The 15,847-nt window shown below is 40.5% G+C and overlaps 1 protein-coding gene across 2 annotated transcripts; it reads left to right on the top strand.

The window, feature by feature from the left end:
- Nucleotides 1-2,533: 2,533 nt before the first annotated feature.
- Nucleotides 2,534-14,945, top strand: LOC107802975 (uncharacterized). Of its 2 annotated transcripts, none has more exons than XR_012710851.1 (2): nt 2,534-3,181; nt 14,688-14,945. XR_012710851.1 is itself a non-coding variant. In XM_016626562.2 (2 exons), the coding sequence occupies exons 1-2, from the start codon at nt 3,020-3,022 to the stop codon at nt 6,794-6,796; spliced, it is 1,059 nt and encodes a 352-aa protein (XP_016482048.1). In that variant the 5' UTR covers nt 2,622-3,019; the 3' UTR covers nt 6,797-7,491. The 2 variants fall into 2 exon arrangements, 1 of the variants encoding a protein (XP_016482048.1); XM_016626562.2 differs by lacking the exon at nt 14,688-14,945 and adding an exon at nt 5,900-7,491 and having other exon boundaries at nt 2,622-3,181.
- Nucleotides 14,946-15,847: the final 902 nt, after the last annotated feature.

Here is a 15,847-nt window from a genome sequence, read left to right as displayed (position 1 = left end):
TAACATTCAACTTCGTAACTTCTAGTGATTACGACTCTACCTAGCGTCAACTACTTTCAGTCCTATCAAATGTTCTAGATTCTTTTTAAAACAGTGAGTATTTGGTAGTAAGAGTTTTGTAGATGAAGAAGAGAGGTTTAGGGGATATATACAACAATTTGAATTCAAATGAGAATCTTAGCTCTGTGTCCTTATCCTTATCATGCCCCCGCAAGATTGGCTCCACTGGCTGGAGGCCAATCTTCGTCACAAAGTCAGAGAAAGGTCGTTGATGTAGAGGTTTTGTGAGGGCATCTACAAGCTGTGAGGCATTGCTAATGTGCTGAACATCAATTTGATTCCTTTCAACTTGATCACGGACGAAATGAAAATCAATGACCACATGCTTCATTCTACCGTGGAAGACAGGATTACGACTGAGATAAGTGGCTCCAACATTATCGTATAAGATTTTGGGCGGAGTCTTAGGTGGAAGATGTAGTTCCTTAAGGAGATTAACAATCCAGTTTACTTCAGCTACAACTCCTGCAACAGCTCGATACTCAGCTTCAGTGGATGAGCGAGCAACTGTTCGCTGCTTTTTAGAACACCAACTGATAGGATTGGACCCAAGAAGAATGACATAAGTTGAAGTGGAGTGTCTGGTATTAATCATTCCGCCCCAATCAACGTCAGAGTAAGCCTGAAGTATGGTAGTGGATGAGGGCCTTATGAGAAGTCCATAGGTGAGTGTTTCTTTGAGGTATCTGAGTAAGTGCTTAGCTACTTGCCAATGTCGAATCGACGGAGCATGTTGGAATTGAGCAAGCTTATTGATGGTAAAACAAATATCCGGCCTTGTAAAACTAAGTTACTGAAGAGATCCAATGACTTGTCTATACAGCTTCACATTTGCTGAACAGGATCTATCATTAATGCTTAGATGCTCACTGGTAGACATTGGAGTAGCAACACCATTTGCTTCGAGCATGTGAAATTTATCTAATAGCTCAGCAACGTAATTGCTTTGAGTAAGTAAGAGGCCATCTGAATGTGGAATGACTTCGACACCAAGAAGAAAATGCAAAGATCCAAGATCTTTGATAGAGAACCTGTTTCCCAACAACTTGATGGTGTGGTCGACATGCTTTATTGATGAACCAGTGATAACAATGTCATCGAAATACACCATAACAAAGATAAGGATATTGTGTTGACACCAGACAAACAGTGAGTTATCCGAATGAGTTTTGCTGAAACCACATGAAAGAAGAAAGTTCTTGAGCTCTGTATACCAAGCTCTTAAAACTTGGCGAAGTTCATAAATGGATTTATGAAGTTTACAGATATAATTGGGATAAACAGGATCAACGAATCCCAAAGGTTGTTGCATATAGACTTCTTCATGCAAGGTGCCTTGGAGAAAGGCATTGTTGACATCTAGTTGTCGTAAGGGCCACGTGAAGACACTGCTAAATAGATAATTAGACGAATGATGGTATGTTTAATGACTGGACTGAAGGTAGAATGAAAATCAATACCCGGTCTTTGGTGAAAACCTTTTGCAACTAGACGCATTTTATAGTGTTCGATTGATCTATCTGGATTGTGTTTCACACGAAACACCCACTTGCAGCCTATCACATTTTGTGATGAAGTTGGAGGAACTAGGGACCAAGTAGCATTATTCAAAAGGGCTGAGTATTCAGCCTGCATTGCATAATGCCATTCAATATATTTGTTTGCTTGCTTAAATGTATGAGGTGCTAGTGGTAGTGTTTTGTTGGGCGAGACAACAAGGTAATCAAAAATTTGTTTGGGCTTGAAGACATTATTTTGAGATCTCGTCACCATTCTTGAGGGAGGAAGAGGTACCACTTGTGTAGTAGAAGAAGAGTGAAGAGGCGTAGTTGTGGAAGAAGAACAAGGTGGAGAAGACCGTACCTCCAGTGAAGGTGAAACATCATCCTGCAATGACAAGCTCGGTGAACCTTCCATGGGTGGCTCCTGACAAAGAGAGTTGCTTGAAGGAGGCAATGAGATAGGTTCAAAGGCAATATCTGATTGGTTTTGTGCTGGAGAAACATTGGTTGGTTCTGTGGAGTGGATCCAATGGTACAAGAGTGATGGTTCTATTCTGGGAAGACCTAGCTGAGTATTTTTTAATTGAAATATATGTTCCACAAAGAGGATAAGTCTTGAGATGAATGTAGACATGTGATTTTTGACCCTCCCCAAGATTTTACATATTTTAGCACTTAAATACTTAGTTTAGGCCTAATATAGTTATTTCAACTAATTTTGACTCTTTTACATTATTTTTATCACATAAATAAAAATTACGAAAATAGTTTCCATATTTCTCTATTTAATTCATGTATTATGTATTTTTAAAAGGATATGTTACTTTGAACCTATTTTAGTGTATTATAATTCTTGAAAATATCAAAAATAGCTTCATGTCATAATATAGTTTGTTTTGATTAATTAGTAATGATTTTACAATTTTATAGTATATTATTTTAGAAAAGAAATCAACATTTTTAGTCTTGCTTGTAGCCCAATTAAACCAATCTCTTAGCCCAATACACATTACCCATTAAGCCAACGCTAGAAGACTTTCTAGACTCTTCTTAATAAAAAAAATAAAAAAAGAGACCCTAGAGCCAAGAGTCTCGGCCAAGCTGGGAGATCTCAAAAAAAAAAAGCAAAGAGAAAGCCTCTAGTTCTGTTCATCTCTTTAATCGTGTCTGCACTTTGAAGTCGTCAAAAACTTCTAAGGCTTTTTGTCAACCAAGCTCAACTAACACAGTGAGCATCTTTAAGTTCACACAACCTTCCCTTCTTTCTCCTCTCACCCATGACATTACAGTGACTGAAGCCACCTCCGATTCTATAACAAAGAAGTGACCAACACTAATTTTCCGGCAATTCCAACTTTTACAGCTACTTTCGATACTGTTGAAGGAGACGGCTAGGCGAATTTCGCTGCCATTTCTGAAAATTCGATTTAGATAGGCAAGTGAAATGAAAATGGGTTATGCTTGAGATCTTGTTCGTGTTCGAGGAGTCGGGGTTCCCAATTTGTTCGAGCCTTGGTCTGCGGATTCTTGTTGGCTTATTCCGATTTTGTTCGAGTCCTGGCGTCAGCTTTTGCTTGTGTCTTTTCTTTCCAAACAGAGAATCGTTAAAGGCTATTCAGGTCCATCTCATCTCCCTTTCTCATTTTTATAATCTATATGTGATTGAAATATAATAAGAACCACTAAAATTTGTTTAAGTTTTATGGGTTAAGGGATTTGAATTTTCTTAGTTGAATTTTGGTTTATAAAAATTTGATTTCTGTTTAATCAAGTTTGATTTCGATTGGGCTGTTGTTCGTGATTCTTACTTGAAGAAAGTGGTTTAATTTCCGAGAGTGTGCTGATACTGTTTGTTCACTTCAATTCCTTTTTCCCAATATTTTCCTTCTTAGAGGTTCTAATCAAAAGGACGTAACATATGCATATGCTTTAGTTATTATTTGCATGCTTTAAGATTGGGCCTGGCTTAATGAAAAAATGAGCACGAAATGAATTTCATTTGCTTTAGTTTAATTTTGTTTCTAGTTTTATTATTCGTTAGGAGCATGTTTAGGCCGACCACGCTCGGGTATGCAAGCCTTAGGATTTTTGTTATTTTTGAGGCGAGAGGTCGTTCCCTTAGTTAAATTTGTACGGGGAATGCCCCGAAGGATTTGTACATATTTTATTCTGAGCAATGCCCCGTAGAACTTTGTAATGGGAGACCGAAAAATAGAACCCTTAGTATTTTTGTTTTATTTTCATTTTCTTTTTTCTTTATTTTAGGTGGGTACGACCTCGAGCCTCTTTTGATTGCTTTTTTCATTTTTATTTTTACCTCAATTTGAATTCTGAAAGCCAACTAGATCAAGTATGCAACCGTACTAGTTACGGGACTCGGGGAATGCCTAACACCTTCTCCCCGAGTCAAATGAACCCACTTACCCGAATCTCTGGTGCAAACTTAGTTTTGGAGTCTCAAGTTTTTTGAAAGGAAAAATTATTTTTAGAAAAAACGGAGACCTGACACACCAATATCAAATGTCAGGTGGCGACTATGAGTTAATCCTTTTGAACACTATTTTTTGTCACTTCAAAATTGAAAAATTCTTTTCAAGCGTTTACTAATTTTTTTTATTTATTTAAGAGGGTTAAGTGAAGTTTGGTTAAAAAGGGGTGTGACATCTCTGGCGGCTCTGTTGGGGAGTTGCAAGTTCGAGCTAGTACTACGATCTTGTTGGCTTTTAGAATATCTGGTTGAGGTTTCTGTGCTTTTTCATTATCTTTACTTGATTTTTAGTATGTTTTTATATTTTTGTTATTATTTTCTAGTTGTTTACGTGTTTACAGTTTTTACTTTATGTGTTTACTGCTTTATAACTGTCATCATTTGCATAACCCCGAGTCTTCTTTCTGCAACAAGTCTTCCGGAGTACGTTTGAGCGTACACGGCCTTTTCGCGAGTCACCCGTGTCTTTAGGGGGTGGCTTGGGAGCGTGGAGTGGGCGGACAGCTAGAGCAGCCGCCATCGACCACGTGCCGCCCCGAATTGCTTTGTCTAGTGAACCCCAACCGTAGGTCAGCCTTTATGTCATACTTATGTGCATCATATCATTCAAACCTAGCCGGGTTCGGTCCCAGGCACCGTTGTAGGAGGCCTACACAAATTATGTCAAAATGGGCTCATAGCCCAAAAAGACATTTAATCATTCCTATGTGCTACATATTGCATCTCTTTAGGGGTAAAAGGGTCATTTGACGGACCAATGATATTTGAGGGTGAAATATAAAATGAAGCAGGTGATTTTACACTTTCCCATTATTTTCCAAAAATGAAAAAGATAATCCAAAAAAATATTTTACACTTTTCCATTATTTTCCAAAAAAGACAAAAAAAAAAATTAAAATGGAAAATCCAAAAGATTTTACACTTTTCCATTATTTTCCAAAAAAAATCAAAAAAAGGAGAAAAAGAAAATCCAAAAAGATTTTACATCTTTTATCATTTTTCAAAAAAATCAAAAAAAGAAAAGAAGAGAAAATCCAAAAGATTTTACATTTTCCATCATTTCTCAAAAGACAAAAATATGGTTTTCCAAATTAGTTGCATTTTTTTAAAGGCTTTCTCCCCCGTCCAATCTTCCTGAACTACGCGAACCTGATTCTCATCTCTCGGGGCGAGATACGTAGGCAACCCACATAGGGTCCGATCTTCCTAGTGTCTTAGGTTCTTGGCTTTGTGGGGTCTTAGCCATATCTTGCATTTCTAGCCACTTTCGGCCATTCTTGCAAATCGGGGTCATTTTCACAAAAGTGGTTCAATAACCCATGTCTTAGGATCTTGAGTCCACAACGAGGTGTCATATTATTTTAAGATCCGTCCTTTTCAAGTTTGCATCTTTAGCCACTTCTGGCCATATCGGCCGTTTTTTGCAAAACGGGCCATTTTTGCAAATTAATTTTGGGCCATGATTATTAAGAGTTAGAATTCATATAAGCTTTAGTGAGGTATTCCCATGTATTTGAGTTCACCTTTCTTGAGTTTGCATTTTTAGCCACTTTTGGCCCCTCAGGCCATTTTGCAGAAATAACCCAACCGTCCCCTAGGAAATGTTGTGGTGTCACATAATGTATCGAGTCATTAACCATGTTTTTCCCATTTAAGTATGAATCCACTCACCAATGCTAGAGTATTAATGGTGGTCAAAGTCCCTAGAAGGCTAATAAAATGGTGGAACATGTTCACATTACTTGAGCAGCGTGATTTGATGGGTAAATTAGGGACTCTTATTTCTTTGATGGACATCACTCCCCGTCCTGACCTTGTAGAAGCAATTTTAACATTTTGGGACCCACAGGGAATGGTATTCAAGTTTGAGGATCTTGAGATGACACCCACCTTAGCTGAGATAGCCGGGTTAACCCGCCTGCCATACCTAGACAAGGATTTGATTTACACAAGGGCTCATTCAAGCACCAAGTTCCTTAAGATCATAGGGATGGATTTGGAAGATCACATGGGGTGTCTAGATCAATCTTGGTTATCTTTGGACTTTTTATTCGAGAGGTTTGCTCGTCATACTGGGTATGAGACCTTCGTAGATGAATTTACCATATCATATGATTCTTGGAAGAAGAGGCGTCCTATGGTCTTTGCTATTGTATTGTTGGGTCTCTTGGTATTTCCTTTGGAGGGTAGACATATTAGCACGCATCTGGGGTTAATAGCCTTTGCACTCTTCCATGATAAACACAATAGTAAAGTCACCTTGGTTCCGACAATTTTGGCAGAGATCTATCGTGCTTTGACCAGTATTCGAGAAGGTGAGAGGTTCTTTGAGGGAAGAAAATTGTTGCTACAGCTGTGGATGATGGAACACTTACATCCCGCCACCATGTTTGAGAAAGATATGATTGACCGTTGTCTGAGAGATCGAGTGAAGTGCATCGAGCATAGGATGGCGTTCGATAAGTTTGCCTTACCACTCAGAGTTCAGGATTGGGTTGATTATTTAGGATCCTTGACTGAAGAGAAGATTTTGTGGTCATACCAATGGATTGATTTGGACGTGATCTTAGCAGGGTCTCGTGTGCAAGACTTCTTGGTACTGATCGGACTTTGGTGTACTAGACCATATACCCCTACTAGAGTGATGCGTCAGTTAGGGAGGCGACAAAAAGTCCCCTACATTCCTGATTCTCGTGACTTCATTAGGGAATTTGACACTAAGCCGCATAGGGAGGTCGATATTTAGACCCATTAGCGGCATGCAATGAATATGGGTAGGGATACTTTAGCTACTGACCCGCATTCACCTGGGTATACCCATGAGTACTTCATATGGCTACAGTATACTTAATGGGGGGTTAGCAGGCCATTGCCCCGACGTGTTAGAGGAGTATTTGACGAGGAGGCCACCTCACGGATATTGCTTAGATAGTTGATGGATCAATTTACCCATGCAGAGGAGGCCCATGCAGCAGAAAAGGTTGGGGTTCGAGCTACACTTCAGTCACTGAGATCACAGATGACAGGGTTGGTAGAGAACATGAGATAACACCGTGAGTACCTTACTAAAGTCAGCCTTCCAGATGCAGGCACGCGTTCCGGGATTATCATTCCTAGCTTTGAGGTGTCCTTGCAGGGTATAGTGCAGAGCTTAGATTCGACAGGATTGACGGGGCCATCCGGATCTTCATCGGACCCGTCCCAGCCAGGACCGTCGCATTCAGGAGCAGTTTGAGGAGTCATTCTATTTAGACGTTTTGAGATTGTCTTATGTTGTCCTTTACTTTCGTGTCTTGTCTAGGAGTACTGAGTCCTTTAGGTAGTGTCGGAGTCTGTCATAGTGTAGTTGAGTCTGTCATGTTTTTCATTATCGTAATTCCCATTGTATTTTAATATCGAAACGTTTTCAAATGAAAAATCCCAAAAAAGATTTTATTTTTAGTTTATTTTCCATCACTTTTCCTGAACTATGCTCGGTCTCATTCATGAGGGACATGATACGTAGGCAACCTACATCGGTTTCAATCAAATCATTTTTGATTCAAAAAGAGAGAGAGAGAGAGAGAGAGAGAGAGAGAGAGAGAGAGAGAGAGAAAGAAGACATAAAAGAGAAAAAAATGATAAGAGGTGTTGGAAAAGAAAGAGAAGGAAGAATTGAAATGAGCAAATCGGGATGATGCCCTATGACCCTGCGACCCTCAAAGCCATTTTAGAACTGTTAATTGTTGCTAGGTGTATTGCACGTAATGTGATATTATTATTTGATAAATGCCCTAACGCTAACATGGTGGTTTTTTGTTGTTGTCCTCTGTTATCTTTATTTAATAATAGGAAGGTGGTTAGTTGTTTGGCATCATGGCAAATCATCCATACAACACCCGATCAAAGAATCAAACAGTCATGGCTAGCAAGGAAACAGACACTGGAGTTGTAGACCCACCAAGGGAGATTGTTGAGTCGGAATCGAAATTGCAAGAGGAGGTTCGGAGGTTGAAGCACTAGATGGTGGAAATGTATCAGGCCTGGATTAAGGGACACCCTCCACCCTCATTCCCTACCAACTACACAGAAACCCTGCTTCCATTCTACCCCTCTCTCAATCCCAGATTCCCAATACCATTGATATTTCCCCACAACACGCACCTGACTTTACCTTTTACCACAACTACCCCGACACTTCAGCCCAAACTGTTCATGCTCCGCCAGCCAAAACAACCTCGTACCCTGCTCTGACATCTGCTCCTATTTTTGTACCCCCTCCATAAGCTACCCTCTATCAATCCTCTAGTAAGCCCGCATTCCCTGCTCCACAGATGCCCACTACTATGCACCGGAGCCCACCTTCAAAGTCCCAGATCCTTACTCTTACACTCCCCAATTTGAGCCTCATGTTGAAACTGACAAACCACCCAAGAACGCAGAGCAAGAAGAGATGTTTAGGAAGGTACAAAGTCTGGAGCAATCATTGAGAAATATGCAAGGGTTGGGAAACTAGGTGAGTGTGGCCTATAAGGATTTGTGTTTGTCCCCCGATGTCCAACTGCTTGTCGGGTTCAAAATGCCCAAGTTTGACTTGTATGACGGACTGATCCTGTAGCTCATCTGAGGGGTTATTGTAGTAAAATAAGAGGCGCTGGGGGAAAAGATAAATTACTAATGGCATACTTCATCCAAAGTCTGAGTGGGGTAGTTTTAGAATGGTACACCCGCCAAGACGCCAGCATGTGGTACACCTGGGACGATATGGCTCAGGTCTTTGCCTGACACTTTCAGTATAATATAGACATTGTTCCAGACCGCCTATCTGGACGATATGGTTAAATACTTTCTTCAAGCTCTGGAGCCCACTTACTATGGCCACTTGATCTTAGCCATTGGTAAGTCATTCAATGATGTGGTGAAGATGGGAGAAATGGTGGAAGAGGAGCTCAAGTTGAGTAAGATCATGAGCTATTCTGCTATAAAAGCAACCACCCAGGCAATCCAGAGTGGTACTGGAAGTTTGTTAGGCAAGAAGAAGAAGGAAGATGTCGCTATGGTTGTCTCTGGATCATGGCATGGCCAGAGGGGTTCACCTCATCAATACACCCATCCTCGACCCTGACCTCAAACCTACACCTAAGCTCCATATAATCCACCTCAACATTATTTTTCCCCGCGAAACGCCCAATACTCAGCCAGGCCTTCCCAATACCTTGTTCATCATGCATAGTCATATGCTCAACCCCCTCCTTACCCGCAATGGTGTGCTCCAGCTCCCTAGAATATCTACCCAGCTCCATAAAATACCTATCCACCCCCAAAACCCTATCAAAACCCCAATGGTTCAAATTTTCGATCAAGGCCAGAGTATAGAAGAGAGAGGCAGCAGCGAAAACAAACTTTCACCCCGCTTGGAGAGTCCTATGCTAGTCTGTTTCAAAGGTTAAGGCAGTTGGACGTTTTGAGGCCAATTGAGTCAAAGATACCAAATCCTCCTCCAAAGAACCTCGATTATTCCCTGAGGTGCGCCTATTGTTCTGATGCTCCAGGGCATGACATAGAGAAGTGCTGACATTTGAAAAGGGCAATCCAGGAGCACATTGATACAAACCAAATTGTAGTCCAAAGCCCAGACGCGCCAAACATCAACCAAAACCCTTTGCCATCCCATGAAGAGACACATATGATTGAAATAGTTCACAAGGTTGGGGAGCCCAAGAAGTCTTCTAAGTCGTCATGATGATTTGGGCCAGTGAAACTAATTTGGTTAAAGCTCCAGACTCTACTAAAGCAAAGCCTTTGACAATTGAAGGGGCGACAGAAAAGTTGAGCTCGCTCAATTTGAAGCCACCGGTGTTGGTCGTGAAAGGGCTTTCAAAAGATATTGGGGCAAGTCCGGAAAGTTCAAAGGTGGTAGTGCTAGGGATTCCAAGTAAGCCTGTCATAGTTGTGAAGGGGGCTCCTATTACCCCTATCATCATTAAACCAGTGACCCAGCTGACCCAGCTGCCAGTGATCGATGCCAAGGCTATTCCGTGGAACTATAAACAAGTGATAGTGACATATAAAGGAAAAGAAATAGAGGAAGAGGTTAATGAAACTGGAGGATTGACTCGTTCTGGGAGATGTTTCACCGCAGAAGAATTAAGGAAAGCCAAGCCATTCAAGGATAGCCAAATGCCAATAAAGAAATCGGTCACCAAGGAAGAGGCCGAGGAATTCCTGAAAAAGATGAAAGTGCAGGATTATTCCATTATAGAGCAGTTAAGGAAAACACCAGCTCAGATTTCTCTCTTGTCTTTGCTGATACATTCAGATGAACACCGCAGGGTCTTGATGAAAATTTTGAATGAGGCACATGTTCCTGATAAGATCACAGTGAATCATTTGGAAAAAGATAGCTAGCAAGATCTTCGAAGTAAACAGGATCACTCTCTCAGATGATGAACTTCCTATAGAGGGTACAGAACACAACCGAGCTCTTTATCTCACGGTGAAGTGTGAAGATTCTATTGTCTCAAGGGTTTTGGTTGATAATGGCTCCAGTGTGAATATTTGTCCCCTGTCTACTCTGCAAAAACTGAAGATTGGCACCGAAAGAATCCATTTGAACAGTATGTGTGTTCGAGCCTTTGATGGGGGAGGTAAAGATTCTGTTGGAGATATAATGCTCGAATTGTTGATAGGGCCTGTTGAGTTTACCATGGAATTCCAAGCGTTAGATGTGGCTGTCTCTTACAATCTGTTATTGGGCAGGCCATGGATATATGCTGCTAAGGCAGTCCCGTCTTCTCTACACCAAATGGTGAAGTTTGAATGGGACAGGCAGGAAATAGTTGTGCACGGTGACGAGGACTTGTCAGCTTATAATGATATAATTGTTCCGTTCATCGAAGCTGAAGATAATAAGGGACCTTGGGTCTATCAGACTTTTGAAACAATGTCTATTGAGAAAATTCCTGAAGGAAAATGCATTCCGGGTCCTAAGCTATCCTCTGCGTTTGTCATGGTTGCGAATGAAATGTTGAAGAATGGTTTTGTTCCAGGCAAGGGTTTGGGCTCATCTTTACAGGGTATTGTGCATCCAGTGCGTCCTAGTGGGAATCCTGGTACGTTTGGTTTGGGATTCATGCCCACAGAGAAGGATGTGAAAAGGGTTAAAAATCTGAAATAGAAGGTATGGTCGCTCCCCAAGCCCGTCCCACACATCTCTAAGTCTTTTGTCAAGCCAGGGGCCGAAAATCCTCCAACCTCCTCAATCCCAAAACCTATGGTCAATGTTGATGAAGAGCTAATCAAGAGGTTCCAAAGTCTGTTCGAAGAGGTCAATATGTAGAAGTTAGTGAAGGCTCTAGTAAAGCAGATGTGCAGCTCGTTGGACCAAACATGAAGTTTAGCAATTGGGAAGCTACTCCTCTCCCCTCCAGGAAGGAGTTTTGGTAGTTTGCTTTGTTTTCCTTTCTGTTATCTAGGTTATTCCAGGATTGTAATCCAGATTTTTAGTTTTGCTTGTTTTGATGTTCAAACCCTTCTATCCTTTTTTTCAATGAAGTGCAAGTTCCCGTTTTCCGTTATTCTTAATAGTGTTTTATTTTGTTCTTTTTTCTTTTGTACAGTTCCTTTTATGCTGGTTGTAGTGACATGACATGCATGAAGAATTTTTAGCCGAATCTTAAAATCCAATCTAATCCTGAAATAACAATCCAAGAAGTAGAATATGATGATGAAATAGAATATGACGAAGAAGCAGCATTTGAGGAAATCAGTAAAGAGCTAAAATAATTTGAAGAAAAACCAAAGCCTAATTTAAGTGAAACTGAAGCAATCAATTTAGGGGACCAGGATGATGTTAGGGAAACCAAGATAAGTGTGCATTTAGAACCGCAAGTTAAGGATGAAATAATCAAAATATTGTCTGAGTACAAAGATGTCTTTGCATGGTCATATGACGATATGTCGGGACTGAGCACTGATCTGGTAGTTCATAAATTACCAACTGATCCAACATTCCCTCCTGTTAAGCAAAAGTTGCGAAAGTTCAAGACTGATACGAGTGTGAATATCAAAGAAGAAATCACAAAGCAGCTTACTGCTGTAAGCACGTGATTTTTGTTTCACGGACAGTCACTCCAAAAGAAATAGTAACAAAGGACCTCGCTGTACAATTTTCAATTTTCCGTAACGTGTGCTGCTAGTCATGTGTGGTTCTGTCCATTTTTTGTCCATTTTTACATTATTAAACAAAATACAAAATGTGTATGTCCTGGTAATTAGACCATAATTCATTCAGTAAAAGAAAAATTCACAAAAATATTCTAGGGTGCGATTTAACCTATTTAAATATTTTGATAATTATGTTTGTTTGAATTTCAATTTTATTTTTTAGTTTTAAGATTAAAAAAAAAAAAAAAGAAAAAAGAAAAGAGAAAGGGAGAAAAGAATGAAGAAAACGGTTTGGGCCAAGGAAATAAACCAAAAATAGGCCCAAACCAATTCGATCAGGCCCAGTCCAAATCCGGTTGCCCAGACACCTCCTGAAACGACACCGTTTCAGGCCAATCCATCTCAGCCGTTCAAACTCTCGATCCAACGGCTCAGGACCTCTATCAGTAACCCGCTTCAAAACCCGACCCAGGAACCAATCCGATCCAACCCCTCACTTAAACCAAACGACCCCGTTTGACTACCAAACGACCCCGTCTCATTTCTCAGCATCAGATCCCAGCCGTTGAGATCATCTGATCTAACGGCTCAGATCCAATCAACCTCCCCATATATAAACTCAGCCCTTTACCCCGCACCCCCTATCCGAACCCCCCCCCCTTCACTCGTCTCCTTCCCCGAACCCTGAAACCCCCAAACCCTAACGCCGCCCTAGTTTCCCTTCCACCAAAACCCGGCGGCATGAACGCCGGTGGCCACCTCCTGAACACCCTAGGACCACCTCACTGTCCTGAACACGAATCCACTAACCACGAGCCTCGAATCACTTTCGTTCGTCTCGAATCTTCATTTGAAGATTTGAGTCGAACCCGGATCTATGCCAAACCTCCCCATCTTCATACCAGACACTCCCCTGACCTTCCTCGTGACCAAACCAAGCTTGGTTTGGTCCGAATCTACCCACAACTCCCTAAAAATCAGATCTGGAAATCCAGACTTTAGAACACATGCACCTGGGGAATCCGACCGGTTTGGACATGGGTTTGAGGTCTAATAGACCTTAATCAAGGTGTTCTCATGTGAGAACACCCTGATTAAAGTTTGTTCGGCCTCAAAAGTTCGAAGATGAATCAGATTTGGGTCTGTTTGATTTAAACATTTTCGGTAAGTTTTCCTTTCTTTTGTGTTAGTTTTGATTAAGTGGTCAGCATGTTTCGTTGTGTTTGTTTGTTATTTTTTGTTATTTTTCATTCGGATTTCTTTCATCTCTGTAAAGACCTTTTATTTGGTCAATTGTTTTCTGTGTATGATTTGAATGTATTCTGTAATGTACATGTTCGATTAGATTAGTCGTCAAATGAATAAACTTATATAGGTTCCCAGTAATTGAACACAAAATTGTCTGATGCCCTTTAGGTCCCTGAACATATTGTTTATGTGAGCGACTGATTATTACCTGCTATAATTAGTATAGTAGACTCGATAAATGTCGTTGATTAGTTTCTATAACTAATGAATCAAACGAGCTAATAATGTCGCATGACTAATTGAACTTTGCCACTGATTGAAGGCCCCAGCATTGTTTGAAATAGTTTGTTTGCATTGAAAAATGACTGAAAGGTTCAGTCTAGGCAGTCTTGAATTTGAACTTTCATCAGTTCAAAAATGCCCTGATGCTGCAAAGGGTCAAGACAGTGATAACCAGGGTTTAACAGGGGTAGTCTGGGGTTTGAAAAGAACAAAAATGATTAGTTTAAATGAGCTGACAAGTAGGGTACTAATTTAGGATTAAACTAATACCAATGGGGAACAAGACATAAGAGTATGGGGCTTGAAATGAATAATAAAATAATGCCCATAACTCTTGATTAAACAAAAGACCAGGCGTGGGGAACAAAAGGGGCTGGCACAAAAGATGCTTAGGCATGGCTTTAACAGAGTATGGGCAGGCTGCAAAGTTGCAGCACGAGGGCAGCTTAGCTGCACTTGGCCACTTTGGCTTATAAATAGGCCAGTGGAAAACTTAAAAAAGGGCTGGACTTTTGAGTCTTCAGAAAGAAAAAACTTTAGTCTGAAGAGAGGTCTAGTGAGTCCCAAATCATAATAGCGTAAACACAAGGTAGTTTCCAATAGACATTGTAACCAAACACTGCCTGAAAGTTGTACAAGAGTGCATATTGGTCAAAGCTGTCTTGGCCAAGTTCTGTTGCTTGCATTGGCTGAGTTGTTTGTTGGTTGTTGAACTGTTAGTTTTACTGCATTTGAACCCTCAGTTACTGCTGTTATTTCCTTACTCTTTCCTGGGATTGCTGGCTTGGTTTCGACTATCTGCTAGTCCTTGTATTCTGGGAGATATTGTTGGTTATCTGTGGCTGTGGAAAACACTTGGTTTAGTTGGTTGTTGCTGTGTTGTTGCTGTGTGTCTGCTGCTGCTGTATTTACTGCATACTGCCCAGCTGATCATTCCTTTCTTCTTTTGTTCTCTATACCAGGTACACACCTAATACACTGTCAGATGTAATTGGAAATTGAGGATGAATACAAAAATGAGAAAACCTGAAGAATGTCTTTTATACGTAGATTGTTGCATTAAATATCATGTAATGTAGAATGATTTTTATTTTGGTTTGGATGCTGGAAGTAGCTTGCACGCCTAGTAGATGTCAATGCATGGTAATTGAATATCAGTTTGTATACGTATGCTGCTAGTTAAAAGTATTCTCAATAAATTGGTTTGCATCTCAGATTTAGTTTACTTTGCCATATATGCTGTAATGTAGGCCAAAATAGGAAAACTATCCACATGAGTTAAAGTTCTTTCCCCTTTTGCTAGTTTGTCACATATAAATTGATAAAGAACAAAGAATCAGTTCTAGGCCTCCACCCCAGGAAGGCCGAGCCCAAATCGAAAATCAGCTAGGCCTGTATCGGAAAAACAGGGCCCAAGTCGGGCCATCTCGCATGAGCTGGGTTTGGGCCCATAATTTGCGACTAGTTGTCCATAAATGCAGTCACGTTTTATTATTCTGTAGTAGCACTTTAAATCCGGTTTTATAATCAACTAAGGCTATTTACTGCTTTCAATTGATAGAGACAAACACGACGAGAAACATAGTTGCTATAGGATATCCCTTAAAAATAACAACGAGATGAGCTTCGATAAAAATAAACAAAACGCAGATACGGGGCCCTTGTTAAATGCATATTAGTGAAGCATTTAGTTTCCAGGACGGGTTGTTTAGCAAATCTCACAACTCTCCTAAAAATAACAATGCGTTAGACTCTTTAAGACGCGCCTTAATAAATCTTACCTTCTTAAACTCGGGTGCGCATTTATGTGACCCAAATCCAATTCTCAACGGAGTCGAAATGTGTTTCTGATCACGGGTACATTGATTGTGACGTGGTTCGAGATGCGTGTCCATGACGTTGCAAATTCATTTTTTTTTTTAAAAAAAATAAGAATGAGATGAGCCTCGCCAAATAAAAATGCAAATTGCGGGGCCCTCAGTAAATATTTGCTTTAAAAATTGTTTAGACTTCGGGATGGACCGTTTAGTAAAATTCCACGGTCCTACCCAAAATAAATACGCTAGTCGCTTTAGGCGTGCCTTTAATAAATTTAATTTCCTTAAAATCGGGTGCACATTGA

This window comes from Nicotiana tabacum, chromosome 6 (genome assembly GCF_000715075.1).
Source record: "Nicotiana tabacum cultivar K326 chromosome 6, ASM71507v2, whole genome shotgun sequence".
Lineage (NCBI taxonomy): Eukaryota > Viridiplantae > Streptophyta > Magnoliopsida > Solanales > Solanaceae > Nicotiana > Nicotiana tabacum.
Note: the sequence above shows the minus strand (reverse complement) of the source record. Positions and strands in the feature narration are given on the sequence as shown.

Bases quoted from the DNA above. Each gene is read 5' to 3' on its own strand.
- LOC107802975 (XM_016626562.2), top strand. From the start codon at position 3,020: ATGCTTGAGATCTTGTTCGTGTTCGAGGAGTCGGGGTTCCCAATTTGT. The intron at 3,182-5,899 runs GTCCATCTCATC...TGGGACCCACAG, and splicing joins AATCGTTAAAGGCTATTCAG to GGAATGGTATTCAAGTTTGA.